The following is a 22,134-nucleotide window of genomic DNA, read 5'->3' on the forward strand; positions in this document are numbered from 1 at the left end:
TGTTGAATAGTTTGTCCAAGGTCACCCTGAAGAAGTTTCCTAAATAGTACTGTTAGCCTTGTGCAGAGCTTTTAAAACAGGAGGGGACCCCATTTTAAAATGTCTTTCCAGGAGGTACAGTAAATTAAGACCAATGGATAGAAGTTAAATGGATACCAACGAATTCTCTAACAGCTAGGTCTCAGTTTCCCCTATCTGCAAAATCTGTGTAATAGTTCTCTTAAGGGATTTTCATAGAAATTAGGTAAGATAATATGAACGACCGAATATGATGTCTGGTATCTCACTATTATCAGCCTAGATAAATGACGCCCCAAATGGAGACATCTTTCATATGCCCCCTTCCCCTGAGAAGCACTGTCCTAAATCTTTTGCTTGCTTGCTTGTTTTTAATTTTCAATTCATCATGCAAATTTTTTTTTTTTTTTTTTGGGAAGGAAGTCACAGGTCAACACTGTGGTGTGCCTTGGGCTTGCCACATTTAGCTACTGACTGAAATAATCGTGTGGGCCGCAGGCAGAGGTGAAAATGAAGTTCAGAGGGATAGTTCAGATTGGAAAATATATGATCAATTTATTAATCTCTTTCAGAAAGAAAAGAATGGCTGGTAAGCTTCTTCTGGCACCATCTATAGCAAACACTTCAGAAATATTACTGAATATTACTTCAGAAATATTAACATGTGGAACCGAAAAAAAAAAAAAAGGCTTTCAAAATGCAGGCAATATGGTAAAATGTGTTTTGATTCAGGATCCCCAGGCATTAAAATCTGCACTCCAACAAAACCAACTCAGAGAACAAATAATTAATTTTATTCATGAATGATTGGGCATATTTACACAAATCAACTGACAAAAGTACATAGTTATAACAATTGCTGAACACTGCCCATCACCCAGGACAGGCCTCGGGCAAAGCATTTATTGTAATATGGGAAATAGCACATTGGCTTCCAGGTTCTGAATTCATCCCCAGACGACCCTTCCTACCTCTCCACCTTTCATTTCAAAACCAATTCTCAACAGGTGGAGTGGTTTGCAGGCCTTGATGAATTCTCATCGTGACAGGGATTAAACTTTTAAGAGATGAAACTTGAATGACAGTTGGGGAGTCATCTTGAGCGGGGAAGGGTGGGCTCCACGAGTCCTTTAAACTCCATGGCACAGGCTAAAGGCCTGCCCCTTTCTTCTCCTAACCCGGGTTTCCAGCATTTATGTGGAATAACGCAGCCTCCTGTCTCCCCTACGCAGCGGGGTAGAAAAAGATCAAAGAGAGAAACTGCACAGCTGGGGGGCCGGGATGCCCACCTGGGTTTTGAACCCAGGTGTGGCCCCTCCAGGGCATCCCACCTTCTGTCAAACAGGCAGAGTGGTCCAGGCCCGGGAGAATTTCCCAGACTGGCTTCCTTCCGGCCTGGCGAGCAGGGGAGGAGAAGGAAGACAAACCCACCTGAAATCCACCGCTACGAACCAAAGAACCACGCAGACTGGAGGGGATTTCACACAAGATGATGGAACCTGGGTTGGAACGCAAAGCTGGAAAGATGGCTGAAACAACGGATGCTTTCTGGCTGGGCAGGAGGCACCACCCCAGGGGTGTCCCTGAAGCGGGCTAACCCCTTTTCCTCTGAGAGCACTCTGTGAACTATCTCCTCACCGCCCTGCCCTCCGCCCCCCGCCCCCCCCCCCCCCCCCGGCGTTCCCAAAGCGACCCGCGTCGCGTTCTCGGGGTGGCCACCCGCTTTAGTGAATAGGGGGCGCAGCAGGGCTGACGTCAGCATGAAGGGCTTTCGAGTGACTTGGGGCCACTGTCCTCGGAACCCTACCCAGCACTCAACCTACCTCCAGCCGGGTCCAAGGTCTCGCCCTCCTGGGGGACCACACCGTCACCCCGGAGAACTCTCCACGGGCCCTCGGCAACGTTGCCAAAAGGGCAAGGAGGTGGTTCTCTTGGACTGAGGCAGCACGAGGGGGGGGGCCTCGCCCGGTTTCGAGCCCTTTCCGTCACCCATGTCTTTCTGCAATCTGAGGAACCCCGCGTTTGCCGGGGCGCCGGCTTGCGGTACGGCTCCCGGACACTTACCGCGGATCCACTGCGCAACTCCGGGTGAACCTGAAAAGAGCCGGGTGGGCTGCGCCGGGCTGGGTGGGGTGGGGCGTGAACAGCCGCAGTACCGCAGCGACCCCGACAGCTCCACGCGCGCATTCAGGCGGCTCGCCGCGGTTCTCCGCGCAGCACGTGCGGATCAATGCGCATCCCACAGAAAGCCGGCGCTTCCGCCGCGGCCGGGTCTGCGGGGCACGGGGCGCGTGGGTGTGGTTCAGGGGCTCAGGCATAAATAGAGACACCCGGGGGACGACGCAGGTCAGAGAGAAGCTCGGCGTGAGCCGTGCGCCGTGGCGGCCGCAGGGGAGGGGAACCCCCGCCCGCCAGCACGCGACGGTGCGTGGGGGGGCGCACAGCGGCGCGCCGTGCACTTCCTGTTCGGTGCACGCCGCCTTCCACAGCCCTGCGCTCCCTGGGCCTGCGTTCGTGCCCGCCGGGCCCCGCTGTCTCTTCTCGTCCCCGGGACCGCGGCGCGGCGGGGGACGGAGCAGCGCCGGCCCCCCTCTCCTCCCAGGGCCGCGCGAGCCGCGCCAGAACTTGTGCTCGCAGCCGAGCCACAGCCCAACTGCGAAGAGGGCTCGCGTTTGCGCCTCCTCTTTCCTTCCCTCCCTTCCTCCCTCCCTCCCTCTCTCCCTCTCTCTCTCCTGCCCGGGAGGACGGCCCCAGTTCCAAGCTCGGGCTGGTTTATTCTGTGGCCGAGGATTACATTTATATACAAACTGTCTCAGCCTCGCTGGAGTTTCCACTTCGGCACGGGCACAGGAGGCTTGTTTTCCAAATCCCTGTTCTTAATTGCACCTGCCTTGCAGATTACCTCTGGGAATCTGTGGGAGGAGCCGAGTGGGTGGAAAATGTTGCTTCGCTTAGCAGAAGGAAGGAAACTTTGTCACCCAGCTGGAGACCTCTGCCACGCATAACCCGGAGAAAGACAGACGCCAGAATCAGGACAGCCAGTGGCTTTGATTGGCATCTGATGAGCCCTTAAGAGGAAGAGGACACGAGCTCAGCGCTCACGCCGACCGCCATCCCTCACCGGTGGCGGGCGGCGGCCGGAGCTACCTGCTCCGCCCTCCCTCCCCGCGGAAGTACCCACGCGGTGTCTTCAAGGGGGAAGGACCGTACTAAGGCGCGCGCGGCTGGAGGCCGACGGCAAGGGCCGGGCTAGGAAGGAGAGGACCGTATTCCAGGAACGAGTTCCCCGGAATTAACTTCTGGTTAAAGTTATGGGAAGCGCAGCCATGGACACCAAGAAGAAGAAAGATGTTTCCAGCCCCGGCGGGAGCAGCGGCAAGAAAAACCCCAGCCAGAAGAGGCGATCGCTGCGCGTGCACATTCCGGTGAGTACCCGCACCACAGTGCCCCGCTCCCGGCCCTCGCGTGGCTGCGGGCCCGGCGCGGAAAGGGTTAACGCGGGCCGGCCCGCTAGCGCCGTCCCGCGCGCGCCGTGCGTGTTCCGCAGAGCCGAGCTGGGCCGCCGAGCCCATGCTCTATTTCTCTTCTCACTGGCTTGCCGCCCGGGGCGAGACCGTCCACGCCGGGGGCGTGGGGGAAGGGGCGAGAGACGAGTGGCGCGCGCTCCGGCCAGGCCCGGCTGGTGGCGGGCTGGGCGTAGCCCCGGGTCCCGCCTGGTGCGGGTGCGGGGGGCGGTGCGTAGTGTTGTTTTGTTGAAAAAGGACGGTGTGGACTGCACTCCGGAGAGGTGGAGCCGCGCGCGGCCGCGGGGGACGGAGGGGAGGGGCAGTGGGTGGGGACAGCGGGCGGCGGGGGGGGGGGTGGTGGCTGTGTAGCTGCGCCCTGAAATGGACTTCTTTCCTCCCCAATTTCCCTCAGGGTGTGTCTGGGCCCTGGGGGGGGGGGGCTCCTCTGCAGCCGTTCCCTTTTCCAGCCTTCCCCGCAGCACGTTTCAGGCTTTGGGGGGCTCGGGGATCCCTAATGTGTGCAGGGCTGCCGCGCACTTCAGACCGGGCCACGCGGGCAGCCCGGCCCGGACTTTGACGACATCGATCGGTCTGCGGCTTGACTTTGTTCAGCTGGAAGGAAGGAGGGCGGGATCGTGCCCTCCCCTCACCTGCGATTTGCCGGCTCAGGCAGCCCGCGGCTACTTGTCCTCACCTGGCTGCAGCCTTCGCTAGGCTCCCCGTGGGAGGGATTCAGTGGTGGGACATGCAACACGGCCCTTATCTTCACCCAAAGGAAACCCCCAGCTGGGTCACACCCCTGGCCTCCACCAACCAAGTAAATGTTTGTCCAGACACACGCACACAGGCAGACATACATATGCGCGCGCGAACACACACACACACACACACACACACACACACACACACACACCATAGTAGAGGGCTCCTTGGAGAAAGTGATTTTGTTCTCTCTTCAAATGACCAGTCTTGGGCACAGGGTGCTTAGTGAGCTGCCTCTGACACTTCATTAAAGTAATCTTCCTGACAGCGAAGGGCGGAGCTGGGGCGGGGCGGCTGGCCACTCGCTCTCACTGGATCTGCACTTTCCTTGGTGTTTATTGAACACAGCTCCTGCTTTCCCGGGCCCTGTGCACATACCACTTGGGTGAGGAAAGGTAGAGGCCAGGAGCAGCGACCCCAGACATCCGATGGGTACCTGGGAGCAGCCTGATGTTTGGGCACAGTGGGCAGCCCTCCCTGGCAGGGGGAAGCTCCTGGAGCAGGTGACTGGACCCCTGTCTGTTGTGTGGCCACCAATGTGGTGACCCAATATGCAGGAATAAGCAAGCATTCCTTTGAATAAGCGTTCTATGTGAAAATGATGTATTCCTGTTTACCTTGCTAATGTGAGACGTTTTAATCCCATTTGTAAGTGAAAAGTTAGACATCAGTACTACAAACGTCCTGAAAGCACGTTTGAGTCAGCACTTGAGTCAGCCGTGTAACCAGCCACGCAGTGTCGCTCATTTGTCAGAGGTCATTCTTCTTTATAGGGATGTTAAAATCATTCACAGGAAAGCTGTTACAAATTTCAAGTGTTTCTTGTAAATGTATGGTTATTACATCTACATCAGAACACCCAATCAGAGAGACAGAGCGAGAGACAGAGAGAGAGAGAGAGAGAGAGAGAGAGAGGAAACGGACACTGTCCAGTGTGCAGGTCATATTATGTGGAGGCTGATGGTGACACCGGTCCCAAATGTGGTGTGGAGTGTGTGTGTCGGGTGCAGTCGAGGCATGGTGCTGGTGGCAGTGCAGGACAAAATCCAGACCTGGAAAAGGACTGAGCGTCCAGGCGGTGAATGTGGAAAAGCCACGATACAGTGGGGCTCCTCGGACCACCCTTCCTGCTGCGATGATTTTGGCTGCTTTAGACAATCGCCTTGGGCACGATCCAGCCCTGATTCAAAGTACTGTCCACTCAGTTATTCCACAGCACGTGTGCAGCACTCTGCTTGATAATGAGATTCAGGGGTGAGTGGGGGGGTCTGTCTCCAGCCTCACAGGGCTTGCATTGCAGGTGGGACCAGGGGTTCTCTCCTCATAGAACAGCTAAGTAATTACCTGTTGATCATTATGCTGTTAACAATCTAGCTGGGGAAACACGGCATTCAAATAAATGCTGGCAGGTGGCCCAAGGCCATAAGATGACCAGTGCAAGCAGAAGGGAGACATGACTGACAGTACGCTGACTGTCGAGAGATGTTAGTCCCAGAGATGTTGGGCAGGGCAGACATGCGTGAGAAGTCAGGAGCTGCTTCCCCCAAGGAGTCGGAAGCTGACTGCTTCCAGGTACAGCGAAGATCCAGGTACAGCGAAGAGCCCCTTCTTGTGGATGAAAGGATTTGAGAATCAGGGTAATCAGCAATCGATGGAGGCCAGATCACGGAGGACCTTGAAGTGGGATTGCCAGATTTAGCAAATGAAAATAGTAAATGCCCAGTTAGAGTTTTAGATAAACAATGAGTAACTTTTTTAGTATATGAATGTCCCATGCGCCATTCAGCATAAACTTATACTAAGAAACTATCCGTTGTTACCTGAAATCCCAATTTACCTGCATTACGTGCATCACCTGGCCGCCCTACCTGGAAGGCGGTTCCAGGGAGTGAGGACTTCCTCTCGCAGGCACTGAGAAGCTGTGGAGACGCTGCTGATGCCCTGCCCGGGATGCCCACGGCCCACCCAGAGTTCACTACAACCTTGCTGGGCAGCTCCGCGCCACCCCACAGCTTTTCCCTGTGTCTTTCTCACTCCTGAAGGGATCATCCTGGATGGTGGCAGGCTGGGCTGGAAGTGTTGGAGTCGGGATTATGCCCTAAGGGGCAACCCTCAGCCAAAGAGGGATGTAGGCGGACAGGTGTGATGGACAGTTGTGCTGTGTGTTCCTCAGGACACGTCCGAGGGTCCCCGCAGGGTCCAGCCCAGTTGCCCTCACTGGTGCTCCATTCATCAGCGTGCCCTTGCTGATTCTGGCTTCCTTGCCTCACTTCCCCACACTCCCTGGGTGAAACTCTTGAACCCGCGTCGTCGTCTTGCTGTTTTAGGGGGAATCTAAACTAAGAAGTAATTAGAGGTGATGAAGACCACGCTTCATGAGACTCAGCCTGGCAGCCGTGTGCGAGGTGGTGTCGTGGAAAGAGGGGCTAGTGTCGGAAAATGACGCGAATGCCCCGGTGAAAATGACATCAGGGTTCGAGGGGCTGCACTGCAGTGACGTTGAGAGGGTGGTGTGAGACAGTAGAAGGAATGGCACTAGGTGAGCCGCGGTGTCTGGTGAATGGCAGGGAGAAGGGCCCTGGGTTGATCTTACGGCTTTGACGTGTTGGGTGTAAGACGCCGATTCTTGGGGGAAGTGCTGAGTCCGTCAGCCATAGTGGACTTGAGCTGAGAGAAGCAAATGGAAGGGAAATCAATCTGCTTCCTCCTCTCCCAGCACCACGTGATCACGGGGGCCCAAGAGAGTGCTGTTTCCAAGGACATTTGGGATTCTAAGGAGTGGCTCCCGAAGGACTCTGACGTGCTGTGGGCGGAGTCGTTTGGTGATATCCAGTGGTCTCCTGGGGCCTGTAGTTTCCAAGCAGCTTGTCTCTTCACTGAATTGGATTGAATCCCTCTTGGATATGCTGGGCCTCAGTCCGCACCCCTGGGTCTGGTGCATAAACAGAACCGTGGTCCCTTGGGGTTGGGGGACAGTTCTGCAAACCTCCAGCCCAGGCTCTGATGGCCTTTTACCATCTCGCCCGCCTCTGTGCCTGATGCATCAGAATGGAGGGATCCATCTCAGGGGATACCCTCGGGCCTATGGGTAACGGAGACCTAGTGTGGATGATGCTGGAATGACTAAAGTGGTTTGTAAGTTGAATTCGATCGAAAGGAGAATGGCTCCCAAGCCTAACGGAGGATGTAGCCTTGGTTGATTTTAGCATCTTTCTTAGGGGGCTTGGATCTGCTTTCCGGGGAAAACCCTCTGGGACTTGGCAGGGACAAAAGAAGGTGTGAGAGACAGAAGAAAGACTGAGAGCTAATTCCTTTTGGGGTTACACTGGGCCTTTAAGAGTAGCAAGGTGGGTGGGTGTAAGTTTTGGAGTCCCCAGTGAGTTGGCCCCTTGCCTTAGCTCCCTGCTCTTAGCCTTCATTGCTAACGAAAAGCAGGAATAATAATGAGGTGGTGGGAATGGCTTTAGAAACTCAGAAGCCCGCTGTGCTTGGCGTCCTTCCAGGACTTTGCCAGGGAAGCTATTGCTGGGAACAAGCCTGTCCTTTCTCCTTTTTTGTCTGAGAAAAATCGGCATCCCCATTAATGCCGAAATCCATATATTTCAGACATATTTTAATTGATGACTGTTGGCCGGTATGTCGTGGGTCTTTGGAACTGTTCACAAGCCAGTGATAGAGCAGGCCAAGGGGGAAGGGAGGGCTTCAGAGAAAAGGACCCACGCACGCAGTATGCTGTGGGGACACTGAGCCAGTGGCCCTGTGTTTTCTGCTGACAGTAAATATCACTGCATATATCCCGGGGCCTCTTGGGCAAACCTTCACAATCCTTGAAGACAAACTAAAAATAGAGCCAAGAGCAGCTGGCTGGTCACAGAAGGTTGTGGGGACATGAGCTGGCTTGGGGGGGGGCCTGTCGCAAGTGATGCCTCTTTCCTGGGGTGTTTCCAGAGGGAAGCTTTGAGCTGTTTGAAGCCCTGCGCCCTACACATTGGTGATGGGCCTGCACCAGTAGCCTGTCTCCAACCACATCCTCTAGCTCGGGCATGTGCTAAAGGAGGGGGCATGGCCCCAACATGTGTGGGAATGGGTTCTGCTCCCAGGGCTAGAGGACCGAGTGACCACACTGCTCACTGCCCATCACACCTGGACTGAAGCCGCCGGGAAGGGAAAGGGGGTGCCATGTGGCACAGCAAGCGGTGTCACTTTTGACCTTGTCCTTGACCTTGGTCATTTTTCCCACCTAGAGCAAGATTTGTTGAGTTAGGGTTTCGGGAAGCAGTTTTCAAAGTGTGGTTCCTAGACCCACTTAAGTCACATCAACCCGTGTTTGTTTAATATATAAAATCCTAAGTCTCAGCTCAACCTACTGAATCAGAATCTCTGAGGCGTGGACCCCTGGTTCTGCATTTCTGATAAGTTCTCCAGGTGATTCTTAGGTCCGTTGGAGTTTAAAAACAATTGGTTTTCAACTTCCCTGGTGTTAATACTGATCCATTTCTTCTTCCTTCATGAGTCAGTCTTCCTTCTTTCCTTCTTATCCACCCATCTGTCCATCCACCTGTGTATGTATCTATCTATCCATCCATCCATCCATCCATCACTGGTACTTTATCAGCTTTCTGTGAGAAGACATATCCTTGGCTACTGACTGTTGAACAAAGATAGGATATTTCTGGCTTCCAAATAAAGACAAGCTCCCAGCTCAGCCCCCAGCTGGGGTACCTCGGTGTGGGCCAGCCTGTTAGGCCACCTGGCCTGTTTTCTGGCTCAGCCCCTCAGCGGCTTGTGCATCGTGACTGTCCTGAGTAGAATATGATATCAGGGATTTCAGGAGTCAGTGAAGGAGCCCCCACAACTGTCTTGTGGCTCCAGGGTTTATAAACGAGGCCTGGATGCCCCTCTCTGGCTCGCAGAGTATGCATGTGATGACTGGAGAGTGGGCTTCCGGAAGCCTGGGCATTACATGCTGGCTGGATGCCAGTTAAGCACAGTCCACTGCTGTGGCTGTGGGGGGATGGGAAGTAGAAAGGGGATCTAGGTGTTTCTGTCCTTGAGGACAGAACCCTGCAGAATGTGCACGGAGCTCCATGGAGCAGCTCTGAATACAGCGTTGTGGCCTGATGATAAATGGATCATTCTTTCATCAAAACGACAGCTCTCTGTACGAGGTAACAGACAGAAGTAGCAGCAGCCCCATGTACTTTGTGGGGTCCATCTTGCGTCTTCCCACACATCACAGCCTTGTTGGGGTCCCTTTGCTTTACAAGTCTCTTTCCCTGCCTGCTTTCTTTGAACTGCCTTCTTCCAGTGGCACCAAGGCCCACTATGTTCTATGGCTCATCTCCACTCAGGGCTGCATTTCGGACGGATCTGAACGCTAGTTTGACTAAAGAAAGAACTCGGAAGCGTTTTTTCCTTTGCCAGTGCCTTCTCACCTGCTCAGACCTCATTCACATCACTTGTGACTCCTTGTGTATCCTCTTCAAACCACGCAGACAAATAACCGTGCTCTTAAATGAGGCTGTTTCTCGGTGGCTTATTTTCTTTTACTTCCCTGTTTTCCTGTTTTGATTTATTTGGCTCGGTGCCAGTGACGTCCTGTTCCTGGGCATCATTTCGCTGTTATGGGGGCTGTTCCACTTACTGAGCAGGCAGCAGGCCCTCCAAAGAGCTGGCTTAGAATCTGGCCCACTTTTCCCCCATTCACCTCCATCCACGCACCCCACATCCCTTTGACCCAGAGCAGAGAATACTCACGAAACGCCAGTGTCTCCCCCTTTTTGCAAGATGGTGGACCAACGAGTCTTGATAATCCCATGACACTGAACCAAATGTCAAAATGTTGTCGACGTCTTCTAAAACGTGGAACAAAGGCCACTGAAGTAAGCAGCCGAGGTGAAACAGTCTCTAATTTGCTTGGTTAACGGACCGCGACCTTGCTGTGACGGGGGCAGAGGAGCCCATGGGAGTTAGGCTGTGTCTCTGAGCTTAACCACAGGGAATTCTTAGTGAGACCCCACTGTGCCGTGTGCGCAGCTAGGCCCCAGGGACTGGTCGACTACGGAGCGGCCCTGTTTCCCTTCCAGTGGGAGAGGGTGTCTTACGCGCCGCCGGTTTAGGCCTGTGTTGGAATGCTTACTCCAAATCACCCTCATCTCTTCCTCTGTGTACTTTGAAAATAATTTGATCTCCATCCTTTCCTTCCTGTTGACAGGAAGCCCTTCTCTGCCAACTCACGGCTTGTCACAGACCAATCAGATACCATCCAGGCTTTGGGGCTTCTGCCAGGCCCTCTGTGTTTTGATATACTCTGACCTGGCATGAAGTTGCTGATGAATGTACAACAGAGACCAATTTGCTCTTGGAAACCCCAGGAGTCCAGCCTTTTTTCCATGAGGCAGAGTCCAGGGGCCCGCTGTGGGGAACCCTGCAGCTCTGCCAGCCTGTGGGAGCACAGCGGGGACTCACCCTTCGTGCACAGCCTGGCATGACCTCCATGTGTGCTGTGGGTGCGGCAGGAGGCAAGATGCAACAGGGCCGGGGGGAATTTTAGGAAGTGGGGTACCAGCTTCTCAGTTTATAAAGAAATGGAGAGCTGAACTGCTGAGGGCCGCATTTGTGCTCAGGCAGGCTTAGCGCTGGGACTAGAAAACCACTGACTCATTTATGTCTGTTTCCCAGGCACTGTGCTAGGTGTTGGGGTTGCAGAGACGAACAGCGTTATGGCTTGAATTGCGTCCCCAAGAAGATACGCTGACATCCGCACCTCTGGGAACTGTGACTGTGGCCTTATTTGGAAACCCAGTCTTTGCAGATGTAATTTGTCCAGTTAAAATGGGGTTAGGCCAGGCTCCTAATCCAATATGATTGGTGTCCTTCTAAGCAGAGGAAATTTGGACATAGAGACACAGAGGGAAGACCATGTGACATGGAGGCAGAGATTGGAGTGATGTAGCCAGCAGCCCAGGGGCAGCTGGGGCCACCAGAAGCTGGAGGAGGCAAGGAGGACCCTCCCCAGGAGGTTTCAGAGGAAGCACGGCCCCCTGACAGCTTGATTTGGGGCTCTGGCCTTCAGAACTGGGAGAGAACACATTTCTGTTGTTTTAAGCCCCCCAATCCTGGTTATGGCAGCCCCAATGTCACTGCCTTCAAGGCACAGTTTGGGCGGCAGTCAAAAAGCTACTGGCTACGCTCTACCCCAAGAGGGTGGGTCACGGTCCACACAGCCAGCATCCTTTCCACTGCCACAGCTGGAGCCTGCATTTCCCCAAGATCCAGGTCTTTCCATGTGTCCTTCCCGGCCCCCACCCCCGCACTGCTCCTTCCTGCTGGAAATCCTAGTATGGTGGGGCTGGGGGAGGAGGGGCTGTGAGAAAGCCGAGTGTGTGGTGGCTGGTGTGGCAGCTCCAGGCCCCAGGCCTGCTCCGCTTGTGCAGACCACCTCCTCTGGGCCCTGCTCACGACCCAGGGATGGAGAGGTGTGGGGAGGGAGTGGCAGCCCAGCTTAGTCCCCTCCTCAGCTTCCCGAAGACTGTGAGGCAGCTTCCGGGCAGCTGTGTGTCCGTTGGGCTAACACGGAAAACCTCCCCCTGGTTCCAGCCGGCCTCCCAGCATTGGCCATGCAAACATGCACTGGGTGGTGGGCTTGAAGCTGTCATCACCCCGGGGCCATTCATGTCTACAGCACGTTGCGTAATAAGGACCCCAGAGAGCTTTCTTCGTCCTCAAAATTCAGACACTGCTCAATGGGTATTTTGTTCGTAGTGGCGTTGACTGACCAGTATTATTGATCATCTGATGCCATCTGGGATGGCACGGTTGTCGTCAGATTTAGCTAATGTTGATGGAGCACTTGCTATGTGCCAGGTCTACTTTTATATAAGCCATCTCCCTTTACCTCTAAAACAACTCTGTGAAATAGTATTGCCCTCGTTATCAGTGTTGTTACCCTTACCGTAGAGAAAGACGTGTAAGCCATTTATGGCCCAACCTGCCAAGAAAACTCTCTGTTGTGTCTTGAAACTTTTAAATGGGTTTTTGGTGGCTCCGCTCGGCTCTGCCCCAACGCCAGGCTTTTGATGCCCTGGGACTGGTCCAGGCAGCCTGGGGGTGGGAGGCAGGACTGCTGGGTAGGCAGACACCACCCACATGATGGACACACGGAAGACAGAATACCTGGCCTGGCAAGTTGCCATCCTGCGGTTTGCCCTTGGGATTGACCAGGTCTCCAGACTCTTGGTTCCTTTTTCGGTGAAGGTCATTGAAGGCTAGTCTTTACCCATCTTGTCTCAAAATTAAATAATCCGCCTTCTGTAATTTCCCAGATCTTACTCTCTAGTTCCTTCTCATTTCTTTTGTGTGTGTGTGTGTGTGTGTGTGTGTGTGTATGTGTGTGTTTGTTTTTTAAGTCACTGAATGGTAGAATAAACACTAAACCAGGAATCGGGAAATCCTGTGTTGGCTCTTCCGTCAGTAACTGCAGGGCAGCTTCTTACTGAGTTAGTGAACATTTACTGAAAGCCTGTTGTGTGCCAGGCACTGTGCAAGGCTCCGAGGGCATAGCTGTGACCAAGACGGGCATGTGCCGGCCCTCACAAGGCTTAGTTAGCATCTACAGAGGGCCCTTGGGCACGGCTCCATATCAGTTCGCTTTTGCTGCTATTGAAGCACCCCAAACGTAGTGACTTAAAACAATAAATACTTATTATTCCTGAAATACACAGAGAATAACTAATATGTGATCATTAATATCATACACAATAATCAATATTTAGTGACATTACTACAGAATTGTATATTAATATATAATATGTTAACATATAATCTATTAATATATTACTCAAACATAATATGTGATAATATATTAAGATCTCAATAGGTTAGTATATAATTAATGTTACTTAATAATATGTAATTATTATTTAATTATGTGACTGATATATAGTAACATATTTTATGTGATATAGTTTATACATATGTGTATATGTCTGTGTATATATCCTGGGAGTGCCAAAAAAATGTATACAAGTGGACACTTTGGTCAACGTGGCTCAAACAGTAGTTCGCCGTAATCAGAAGTATCTGGACGGTGATGGTACCACTTTGAGCACCTCTTGTAATTGCAGAAGTCAGTTGTGATTTGTATTCATCTTTTGTTATCGGTAGATACTGAGTATTACTGTGTTTCCCCGAAAATAAGACCTAACCGGAAAATAAGCCCTAGCATGATTTTTCAGGATGACATTGCCCGAACATAAGCCCTAGTGCGTCTTTTGGAGCAAAAATTAATGTGTAAGACCCGGTCTTATTTTTGGGGAAGCACGGTATAATTTTAATATAGTTTTCCTTTCTTAAAATGTTTATACGGTACGTGTTTTTTTGGCACCCTCTGTATATATATGAGGGTTGCAATCTGAGGTCTCCATTTGACTCCAGCGCCATGACCGTGGAAACAGGGATTTCCCAAGGACAGGTGGGCTTTGCAGGGCTGTGAGTGAGGGCTAGTGAAGAAGTGTGCAGAGGAGCCGTGGGCCCTGGTCCTCCCAAGGTGGGCATTTGAGAGTGTCACCCAACCTCCCATCTCATCACCAAAGATGAGTGAGTATCAGATGAGCTGCTTTGCCCCTGGGGAGAGGCCAGTCTCAGGAGGACAGAGAGGTTACTTTTCTCTTCACCACTCTTCTTTGCTTGTTAAAGTGTATTTTGAGATTTCTGAAATGACCTTGGGGCACAGGTAATAGAATATTCTCGGCTCAAAGACAGGGAAATGCTGGGCAGCGGAACCAAACTGATCTAAGGGAGGTCTTCAGCCAAGTGGCTTCCCCGCCAGGTGCAGATGTGGCCCAGTGTGGGTGTGGTGGCCCCTGGGGGGAGGCTGTGCCCTGGACCACTTCATAATGAGGAGGCCACCTCGAGAGTTTCAGTGACTTGCCGAAAGTCACGTGACTGACCAGTGACAAAGCAGGGAGGAAAACTCGGGCTGGGAAGAGAGGAGGCCCTTTCTGGCAGCAGTGGCTGCAGGTGAGGAAAGGCTTGTGGAGCCTCAGCTCAGTCTGCCTGGCCTGCCACGGCTCTCTGATACTTATTCCTCGGGTCAGGTCAGAAAACAATTCCAAAGCAGTTCTGTTTCTCACTGGCCCAAAAGCAAGTGCTGTGGGCAGCGGTGAGCAAGCACCACGCCCTCTTGGCACAGACCCAGACTCCAGGCTGTCTGTCTGTCTGTCCTCCATCCATCTGTCTGTCCTCCATCCATCTTCCTCCTTCTCTAGGTGTGGCGATATCAGGCCCAAGCAGACTTCAGTAGGCTTGGCACACAGGCCTAGAATTTATAATAGAATATGACTTAAGTCAAATGCACACATTTGGTTATATTCCTTGTGTAATGATGACCAAACGCCCTTTGTTACCTTCGTCTAAAAAGTGATTCTTAGCCAGTAATTCTGTGCCTGAAGTTTTGATCCTTCAAGGATGGGGGAAGAAAGAAATCCGGATTGGCTGGACGGAGATGTTGGCCTCAGCTGACCCCCTGGAACATTCTAGAACTGGGATGGCCTTTCAGAGGTATCCCAGATTGGGGCAAGGAAGCCAGACTTTTTTCTCCTTACTTAGATTGTATGCTGCTTTGAGGGTGGGCTGCACCTACACCTTCTTGCGTCCCAGCCCCAGAGAAACCACCTCCCACGTGACCAACCCTACCTGAGGTTGATTGACAAGGTGACAAGAGCAGAAGCCAGACAACATAGTGGGAAAGAAAAGGACGTGGAGTCTTGGAGAATCCAAGGGCTTCGCTAACTCTGCGAACTAATTCTGAAAATCTGAGCGAATCGATTATTTGCAAATCTTATGGGGGCCCAATGTGGCAAAGAGAAAACTTTCAGACTAACCATTGGGCCCATCGGAGGGCAATTTTTAGAAATATCATTATTAGTTGTGTTTTTCCTTCATCTCTTACCTGGGAAAGTTATTTGGGCGTTTCACTCAGGCTAATTGACTCGTAAGAGCGTCATAAATATGACAGGAGGTGTTTTATTTTTATTTTTATTTGGCAGGAGGTATTTGAGATGGCATGATAATCTTAGGGAACCAGGCTGGCACCTAGACTGCCATCAAGTGCGGAGCACAGGGGGCTAATTGGCTCAAGGCCAAGCGTCAGCCCTTGGCCTTACCACCTTCAAACCAGAGGGGGCGGGAAGCACCCATACACCCAGGGCACAGGCGTGGTCCTTACTGTCCTTTGTACTAGATTCTTAAGAACAGAATCCGTTGTGCCAGCTGGGAAAACGTGATGGTTTTCATCAGCTCTGTAGAAGGGTGGTGCGAGACAGGGATGTGAGTTTGGGTGTCACAGACGGGGGTTGCAATTCTAGTGCCACCATTTGGTCTCATGTCCTCTTGGGCATTTTGCTGATGCTTTCTGAGCCCCACTTTCCTCCCCTGTAAATGTGGATCGTCATCCCACCTCACAGGGCTTGGAGAGAAGGAAATGAGATACGTGGGTAAAAAGCAAGAAGGTGCTACTCTGGGAATGTTGGTTCCCTCTGCCCTGTAAGGGGTCTGTGGGAATGACTGCCCTAAAACTTGAAGGCCAAGTCTTGGGGTGGGGCTGCTGAGAGTTGGGGTGGTGAGTACGGAAACTGAACCTGGCAGGCTCTACCAGGGAGCAAACCACTGTACCTGCAGGGCTCCTGGAGTCACGCCTGCCGCCACAGGCCTCCCCCTGGAAGCCCTCCCGGCTGACTCCTGGTCAGTTCAAGCTACTTTCTTTAGTCTTGTGGGTGAAACTCCGGAGAAGGGCTGAGTGCTATGGTGCGTTGCCTCCACCTTTGTTTTTTTTCTCTAGAGAATCACACGTTTCACAGCGGTAGCCATCCATTTCACATCCTTTCCAGAGGGAATGACTGGCCTTGGTCTTACTATGGCATCTGTGTTCCCCATCGTGCATGCACAGCTCAGGGCAGGCCTTTTGTCACTGGGTCCCAAGGTGGCTTTCTTCAGCCTGGGCTATTGTCACAAGGCGCAGGAAGCCGAGCACCGGCCTCTGTCTCCTCTATCCCATCCTTTCCTGGGGACAGGAAAGAAAGGTCAGAGCGATGCTGAAGGTAAGGAAGCGGTAGTGTCCGCCCTGTACAGCTCCATCTAGGTGGCACCGTTCCTGGGATTCTCAAGTTTAGCCTTGAAGGGAAAGAAACAGGAATGATGGCTAATTAAAAAAAGCGAATATTCACTGAGCCAGCAGTCCCTGAGAGTGTATGTGCATCAGCTTACTTGAGCCATGTCAGTCAATGCTATTCTCGTCCCCACTCTCCAGATGGGAAAATCTTTGCAGCAGAGGCCAGGCTCCAAGCCCCAGCCATCTAGCACCCAACCCCCCACACCGAACCACTGTGCCCTACAAGCCTGATGGACATACGTGGAAGGGACGAGGGTGTCTACCTCCAACCATTGTTCTGGGCTGATTGCACGTGCATACATCTGCAGTCTTCTTTTGGACCTCCAGCTGCTGATGGGTCCACCTTGGGCACAGCTGCTCGGTGGCAGGTGGACCCCCAGTGACAAGCTCTGTGTCCTCAGTGGTCTGCAGCCGGCAAGAGCAGAAGGGTCCTGAATATCACCCAGCACAAAGAAATGACTTTTCCCTCTGAACCCTTGCACCGTCTTATGTATGATGCTATCCTTGCCCTGCCCTCTCGGCCCAGGCCAGGCCCCGACACACCTTCGCACCCACACTTCTAACCACTCTTCATCCCCAGCAAACATTCTTTTACGCCATGATCAGTCCTCAGGCTATCTGAGAATTGGTGGTTCTTAGGGGGTTTTCCTCATGTTGCTTTCCAAAAGTTGTCCTGGTCCGTGCCTTCAGTCTCTGAAAGAGTACCACCTTTTATGTGAAGCTGAAAGAAATAGACTGACCCTTAAGACTCTTGGCTGCAAACCGGCCGTTTCTCTTGTCACCCATTTTCCTGTTTCTTCAGCCTTCCTGCCTTGTATCTCTTCTCATCCTTTGTTTTGTCTCTTTACAGCTAGATTTCACCGAGCTTGAAAAACCTGCCTTTTGACCCAGTTCTCTTCCCTGTGGTTGCCACACCAGCCAAGAGGCACTGGCATGGCAAGTCTCTGTGGGGAGGGGACGCTGCCCCTGGTGCTAGCGGCGGTCTGCTGGTTTCTCGGACCATTGGGTCACCTGTGAATGAAATTGTGAAATATATGTTGACTGGGCACTGTGTCAGGTACTTGGCAACATGACAGCCTTTTTCACAGATTTTGTCATTTTAACTCTTCATCCACTTGGCCTGGTTCATATTATTGCCTGCCCCCCTTTTTACAGTTGGGGGAACTGAGACTCAGGTAGACTGAAAGACTTGCTCAAGGGGCAAGGCCAGCATTCGAAACAGGCGTGGTTGTCTCCAAATTCCTCGTTCTTTCCCCTGCAAGATTTCTTCTCATCCCCCCACACCCCCATCCGAGTCCTAATGGGATGGTGTGGGAGGTGCACGTGCCTGCCCAGCTGTGAACATTGTGGGATGCATGTGGCCTATCACACGTGTGACCCTCGCTCTGTGAAGATTACGCCCTGTGAAGATTGTGATGACGGGCTGGGGCTTTGGGGACCTGGGTTTCCTGCCTGTTGAGTCTCTGAGACGAGCTCAGAGACATCACTGAACCTAAGCGGCTTCATTTGTAAACTAGCAATGAGAATACCTACCTGAGGGCTGGCATGAGAATTAAGTAGCATCACATAAATTGCCTGGCATGTCGCAAACTCAAATGAGCTGTAATTATTAAAAGGCGTCATCTTCTCCCCTTGTTGGCTACCATGTTGGAGAAGCCCCAAGAGCAAGATGCGTGGCCGTGTGTGCCAGGGGGTGGGACTCATAGCTTTGGCCTTGTGCCAGACCCGCCCTGTTGGTTTTTCTGTGGCTGCTGTTTCTTCTGCCTGTCATGTACTTTATCTTACTGCATTGCAGCGTCCTTTCGGTGGTGAAGACAGGGTGAACATAAGTCCATCTCAGCAAACAAATCCCCTTGGTCCGTGTGTCGGCCGGGGGCATAGAGCTGGGCCCTGTTCCCCGTGCTTTTTCTTTCTCCCTCACTTTTTCTTCCTTTTCTCCTGTCCCCGTTTCCTGATGGCGCATCTCGCATGCACCTGACCTCTCTGCTGTCTCCTTAGGTGCATGTCCCACTTCCCACAGCGCAGTGTGTGGTGGTGGGTGTAACGGTGGGGTGTGGATGGTGAGGTGTGGATGGTGGGGTGTGGACAGTGGGGTGTGGACGGTGAGGTGTGGACAGTGGGGTGTGAACAGTGGGGTGTGAACAGTGGGGTGTGGACGGTGGGGTGTGGACGGTACAGGATGTGCTGGGTTCAGTTTTTCTGGAACTTGCAATGTGAATTGAGCTCCTTGAAGATTCATTTTTAATGTGACTTTAGGGAAGTAGATGACGGTGGCCTGGGGACAGGAGGGTTCTTCCTTATCACCCAACTCGGGTACGACATGGTGATGTCACGGAATGAGAAGTGAACTGGGGTAAAAACCCGTGGATTTTGGCTTTGGGTTTGTGGCGAGTTACCCAGGTGTCCTCAGGCAGGTCGCCGTGCCTGGCCTTGGGGCCCCTGTTCTGGGTCTGTGACATGAGGGAGGGCCTGGATTCTGGGTGGTTTGGGGCAGGAAGCATCATGGTTTAGTGGGAAGAGCCTGGCCTGGGGGGAGAAGGACTTGGTCTGAGTCGTACTTATCCCTTCTCATCTCTGTGTCCTGTTTCCTCCGCAGTGAAAAGCTGTTGGTAACATCAGGTTAAACCATCTGAAATGGCCAGTATTTCCCTATTTTCTTAACCTAAAAAATGATATTTGTATGGAGTGGAACCTAATTAATATCTGACCTATCCACGATAAAAAAAATCGTTGAAATTCTCATACAAAGAAAATGTTTCTAGGAACCATTTTTAAACAGCGAAGTTTCAAAAATGCAAATTATTCTCTTGCCAGCCTGTGATTTTGAGTTTTTCCCCTCTTGCTGAAACCGAGTGTTTCTCTTCCCTTTTCTGGGCTCTGGCTGCCTCCCTCCAGCTGAAGCCCTTTTCTTCCTTTTTGTCAAGATGCAGAACCCGGGGAACAGTGCACGTCACCCATCAGCTTTGTCACAATCGTCACCTACTTTTCAAAACTTGAAGAGATAAAGTTGTTACATCGATGTAACATCTGCAAGGGATGCACGAAAAAGTACCCTGGCACTGAGTCCAGAGACGCTTGGTTTACACATGGAGCTCTTGGAGACAGCCCCCCCCCACCCCACAGGGTGAAATTAAATTTCATTCAGAGCTGGAACAGATGGTCCAGGAGCCCCTGCCTTCCTGAGGTGCCTGCCCAGAGCAGTTAGGCCAGTGTGAGGGACGCGGGTCCCTCTGCCCAGCTGATGGATGCTGAGTGGAAAAGAGGAGGAGCCCAGCTGTGGCTTTCTCAGAAGGGGGTTCTAGGTCTGCGCCGTTTCTCTCTCATTCGGGCCTTTGCCACGTGCAATACCGTCCTTACCTGCTCCCCAGGATTTCTGTGGAGTTCGGTCACTTCTAAGGTGCTGGCAGGACTGTGGGAGCCCCGTAACTCTGATGCGCCCCATGACTGGCGATGGAGTGCTTCCCATGTGCCCTTGGCGGGCACTGGGCTGGGCAGGCAGTGCATCAGGAAAGGACTCTCCTGCTCTCCTGGGCTTACATTCTGGAGAGCCACTCCCACTCCCCCACCCCCCTCCCTGGGGGCTCTGGTCTCCACCAGTGTCTCTTAGGAGCTTCAGGTCGGTCTGACCAGCCCCTCAGAGTCTGCAGGCTTCGCGCAGGTGTTTGCGTTCAGGAGCGACCGACCACTCGTCGTGGAGCAATGTGGATTGGCAGTTTGCTTTGAGGCGGGCACCCTTTGACACACGGGGGGTGGGGGGCAAGAGGGGAGGTGTAGGAGACAGATGAGCCCTGATCTCCTTCCCCCCCCCCCCCCCCCCCCCCCCCCCCCCCCCGTCTGGCCTCCCACAGGGCTCACTGGGGGAAGGCTCCTTGAGCCGCCTCGCTGGCTGTGTCTGCCACCCCCTGCCCTCCAGCTGAGGGGAGTGGAGGTGGGCCCCTCACCTGGGCAGAGGCAGGGCACAGCCGCAGCTGCCCTTCGTGTCGAGGCCCCTGGGGACACAGAGGGGTCCAAGGAGTGAGTGAGTCTCAGAAGTATTGGGCTGGAAGGTGTACTCCGTTTACAGAAGGTAATAATACAGAGCAAGACATTTGGACGGGAGGGTGGAGAGGGATCTGCAAAAAGGAAGCCTTCCAACCCTTTTGTCCAGAAGCGTTCGCCCTGGTCCTCCCGGCACAGGGGCCTCCCAGGGCCCCAGCCCCAGGAATGTACCGCAAGCTATGTCCTTTAGGGCCCCACAGAATGTCAAGGGTTAATGGTTAATGGTTTGCCAGTGATGATGAAACCAAAAGCCTGTAATTTTTGCTGATGAGGGGAATACGGAAATTTCCATTTGTAGCAGACTCTGGAGAGAAACATAACATCAGAAAAACAGCTTGCCCACAGTCGAGCTGTCGTGATGCCTGTCTCCGAGCCCAGGACAGAGGCGGCAGCAGCAGCTGTCATTGGCAGAGGCCGCGACAGTGAAGGAAGGAGTTCCAGAAAAGGGGAAGCTGCCTGTCAAAAGCAGAAGCGACTTTCTGGCCAGAGGCCTCAGACTCTCAAACGGGGAGAACTTGTTTTTAGTTAAATGCCCACAGGCGTTATGACAGCAGGAAAACTCACTCCCGCTCCGGAAAGTTGTGGGTTTGGCCTTTCACTGGGAGAGGCACCAGTTTATTGTCATAACCAAGCTGAACTCCAGCATCTGCTAAGTTTCTTTGCTTCATGTACGTTTTTCGCTAGTTCCCTATGAAGCCATTAACAATTTGTTAGATGACAGTTGTCTTAGAGGGGAGGGTGTAAGTCACCAACCTGTTTCTCAGAGAAGAGAAAGCATTTAGCAGAATGCCTGGCTGTCATTGCTGGAGAGTCGTGGAGTTGTTGTGGTGCCCACCTCACTTCTCGGGATGGAAGCAGGTGGAGGTCATGACCTTGGAGGCCTGACATCACGTGGTGGCAGCTCACTGGGGAGTTCTGATCCACTGCTGTCAGACTCCGCTTCCAGTCACTCTCGTGCATCTTCCCTTTTCTCCTGGGCACCAAAGTAGACACTGAGTGAGATGCATGGACCCAAACCCATCATCCCTCTGTGGCCTGCTGGCTGAGGGCCGGGCGAGTGGGCAGTGCCAGGGCAGAGGGGGCGTTTTTCCTGGACACGGGATAGGGGAGGGTGGTGGGTGTGAAGGAGCTCGGAGTATTTATGGGTCTGGGAATGTGACCACCCAAGTTCAAGTCCAGGCTCAGGGTACCTCGCTGACTGTGAGCTTCGGCTGGTTTACCGGCAAGACTGACTGTGTCTCTGAGCCTCAGTTTCCCACCATTTTGGTTATTCTGAGTCTGAGCACCAGGGCAAGTGACCTTTTTGCCTACTGTGCGTTCCCTCCCTTCTAAGAGGAAATAATTTCGTGTTCGCCCATCCGTTACTTTGCAATTTTAATAAACAGGCAAATTTGATCCCTTCTTCCAGGAGAAACTCCTGGAAGGGTACTTTCAATTAAACAAGAAACTCGCTAGACAGGGGCAACCTGGCTTGTCCTGGGCATGCCTGGTTTACACCGACTGTCCCGGGGTCACGCTTGGAAGAGCTGGCATGGGCTGTCTATGGCACGGTTTCCAGTACTGCCTCCTCCCCCGTTCCTGCCCGGGCCTACCCACCTTGTTCTCCGGTCATCGAGCTGCCAGCGTCCAGGCCCCTCAGTG

General features: G+C 52.9%; 2 protein-coding genes across 6 annotated transcripts in view; one reads left to right on the forward strand and one right to left on the reverse strand.

Annotated features, from left to right (window-relative positions):
- Positions 1-719: 719 nt before the first annotated feature.
- LOC117018238 (uncharacterized) lies at positions 720-3,059 on the reverse strand. Of its 4 annotated transcripts, none has more exons than XR_004422193.1 (4): positions 2,921-3,059; positions 2,083-2,291; positions 1,450-1,517; positions 725-1,242 (listed from the first exon to the last, which is right to left on the reverse strand). XR_004422193.1 is itself a non-coding variant. In XM_033099154.1 (3 exons), the coding sequence occupies exons 1-3, from the start codon at positions 2,203-2,205 to the stop codon at positions 1,192-1,194; spliced, it is 483 nt and encodes a 160-aa protein (XP_032955045.1). In that variant the 5' UTR covers positions 2,206-2,733; the 3' UTR covers positions 720-1,191. The 4 variants fall into 4 exon arrangements, 2 of the variants coding, with proteins under 2 accessions (XP_032955045.1, XP_032955044.1); XR_004422192.1 differs by having other exon boundaries at positions 2,813-2,926; XM_033099154.1 differs by lacking the exon at positions 2,921-3,059 and having other exon boundaries at positions 720-1,242; positions 1,842-2,733.
- A 242-nt stretch (positions 3,060-3,301) lies between these two features.
- PRKAG2 (protein kinase AMP-activated non-catalytic subunit gamma 2) overlaps positions 3,302-22,134 on the forward strand; it is a 195,027-nt gene continuing 176,194 nt past the window's right edge. For both annotated transcript variants that reach the window (XM_033099142.1, XM_033099143.1), the window contains exon 1: positions 3,302-3,443. In XM_033099142.1, coding sequence (XP_032955033.1) covers positions 3,330-3,443 — 114 coding nt within the window. In that variant the 5' untranslated portion in view covers positions 3,302-3,329. The remainder of the gene's footprint in view (positions 3,444-22,134) is intronic.

This window comes from Rhinolophus ferrumequinum, chromosome 26 (genome assembly GCF_004115265.2).
Source record: "Rhinolophus ferrumequinum isolate MPI-CBG mRhiFer1 chromosome 26, mRhiFer1_v1.p, whole genome shotgun sequence".
Taxonomy (NCBI): domain Eukaryota; kingdom Metazoa; phylum Chordata; class Mammalia; order Chiroptera; family Rhinolophidae; genus Rhinolophus; species Rhinolophus ferrumequinum.

Excerpts from the sequence above, each read along its gene's own strand:
- LOC117018238 (XM_033099153.1), bottom strand. The coding sequence starts at position 2,205 with ATGCGCGCGTGGAGCTGTCGGGGTCGCTGCGGTACTGCGGCTGTTCAC. Across the intron at positions 1,518-1,841 it reads GACCTTGGACCCGGCTGGAG|GTTCCATCATCTTGTGTGAA; the intron begins GTAGGTTGAGTG and ends GTTCCAACCCAG.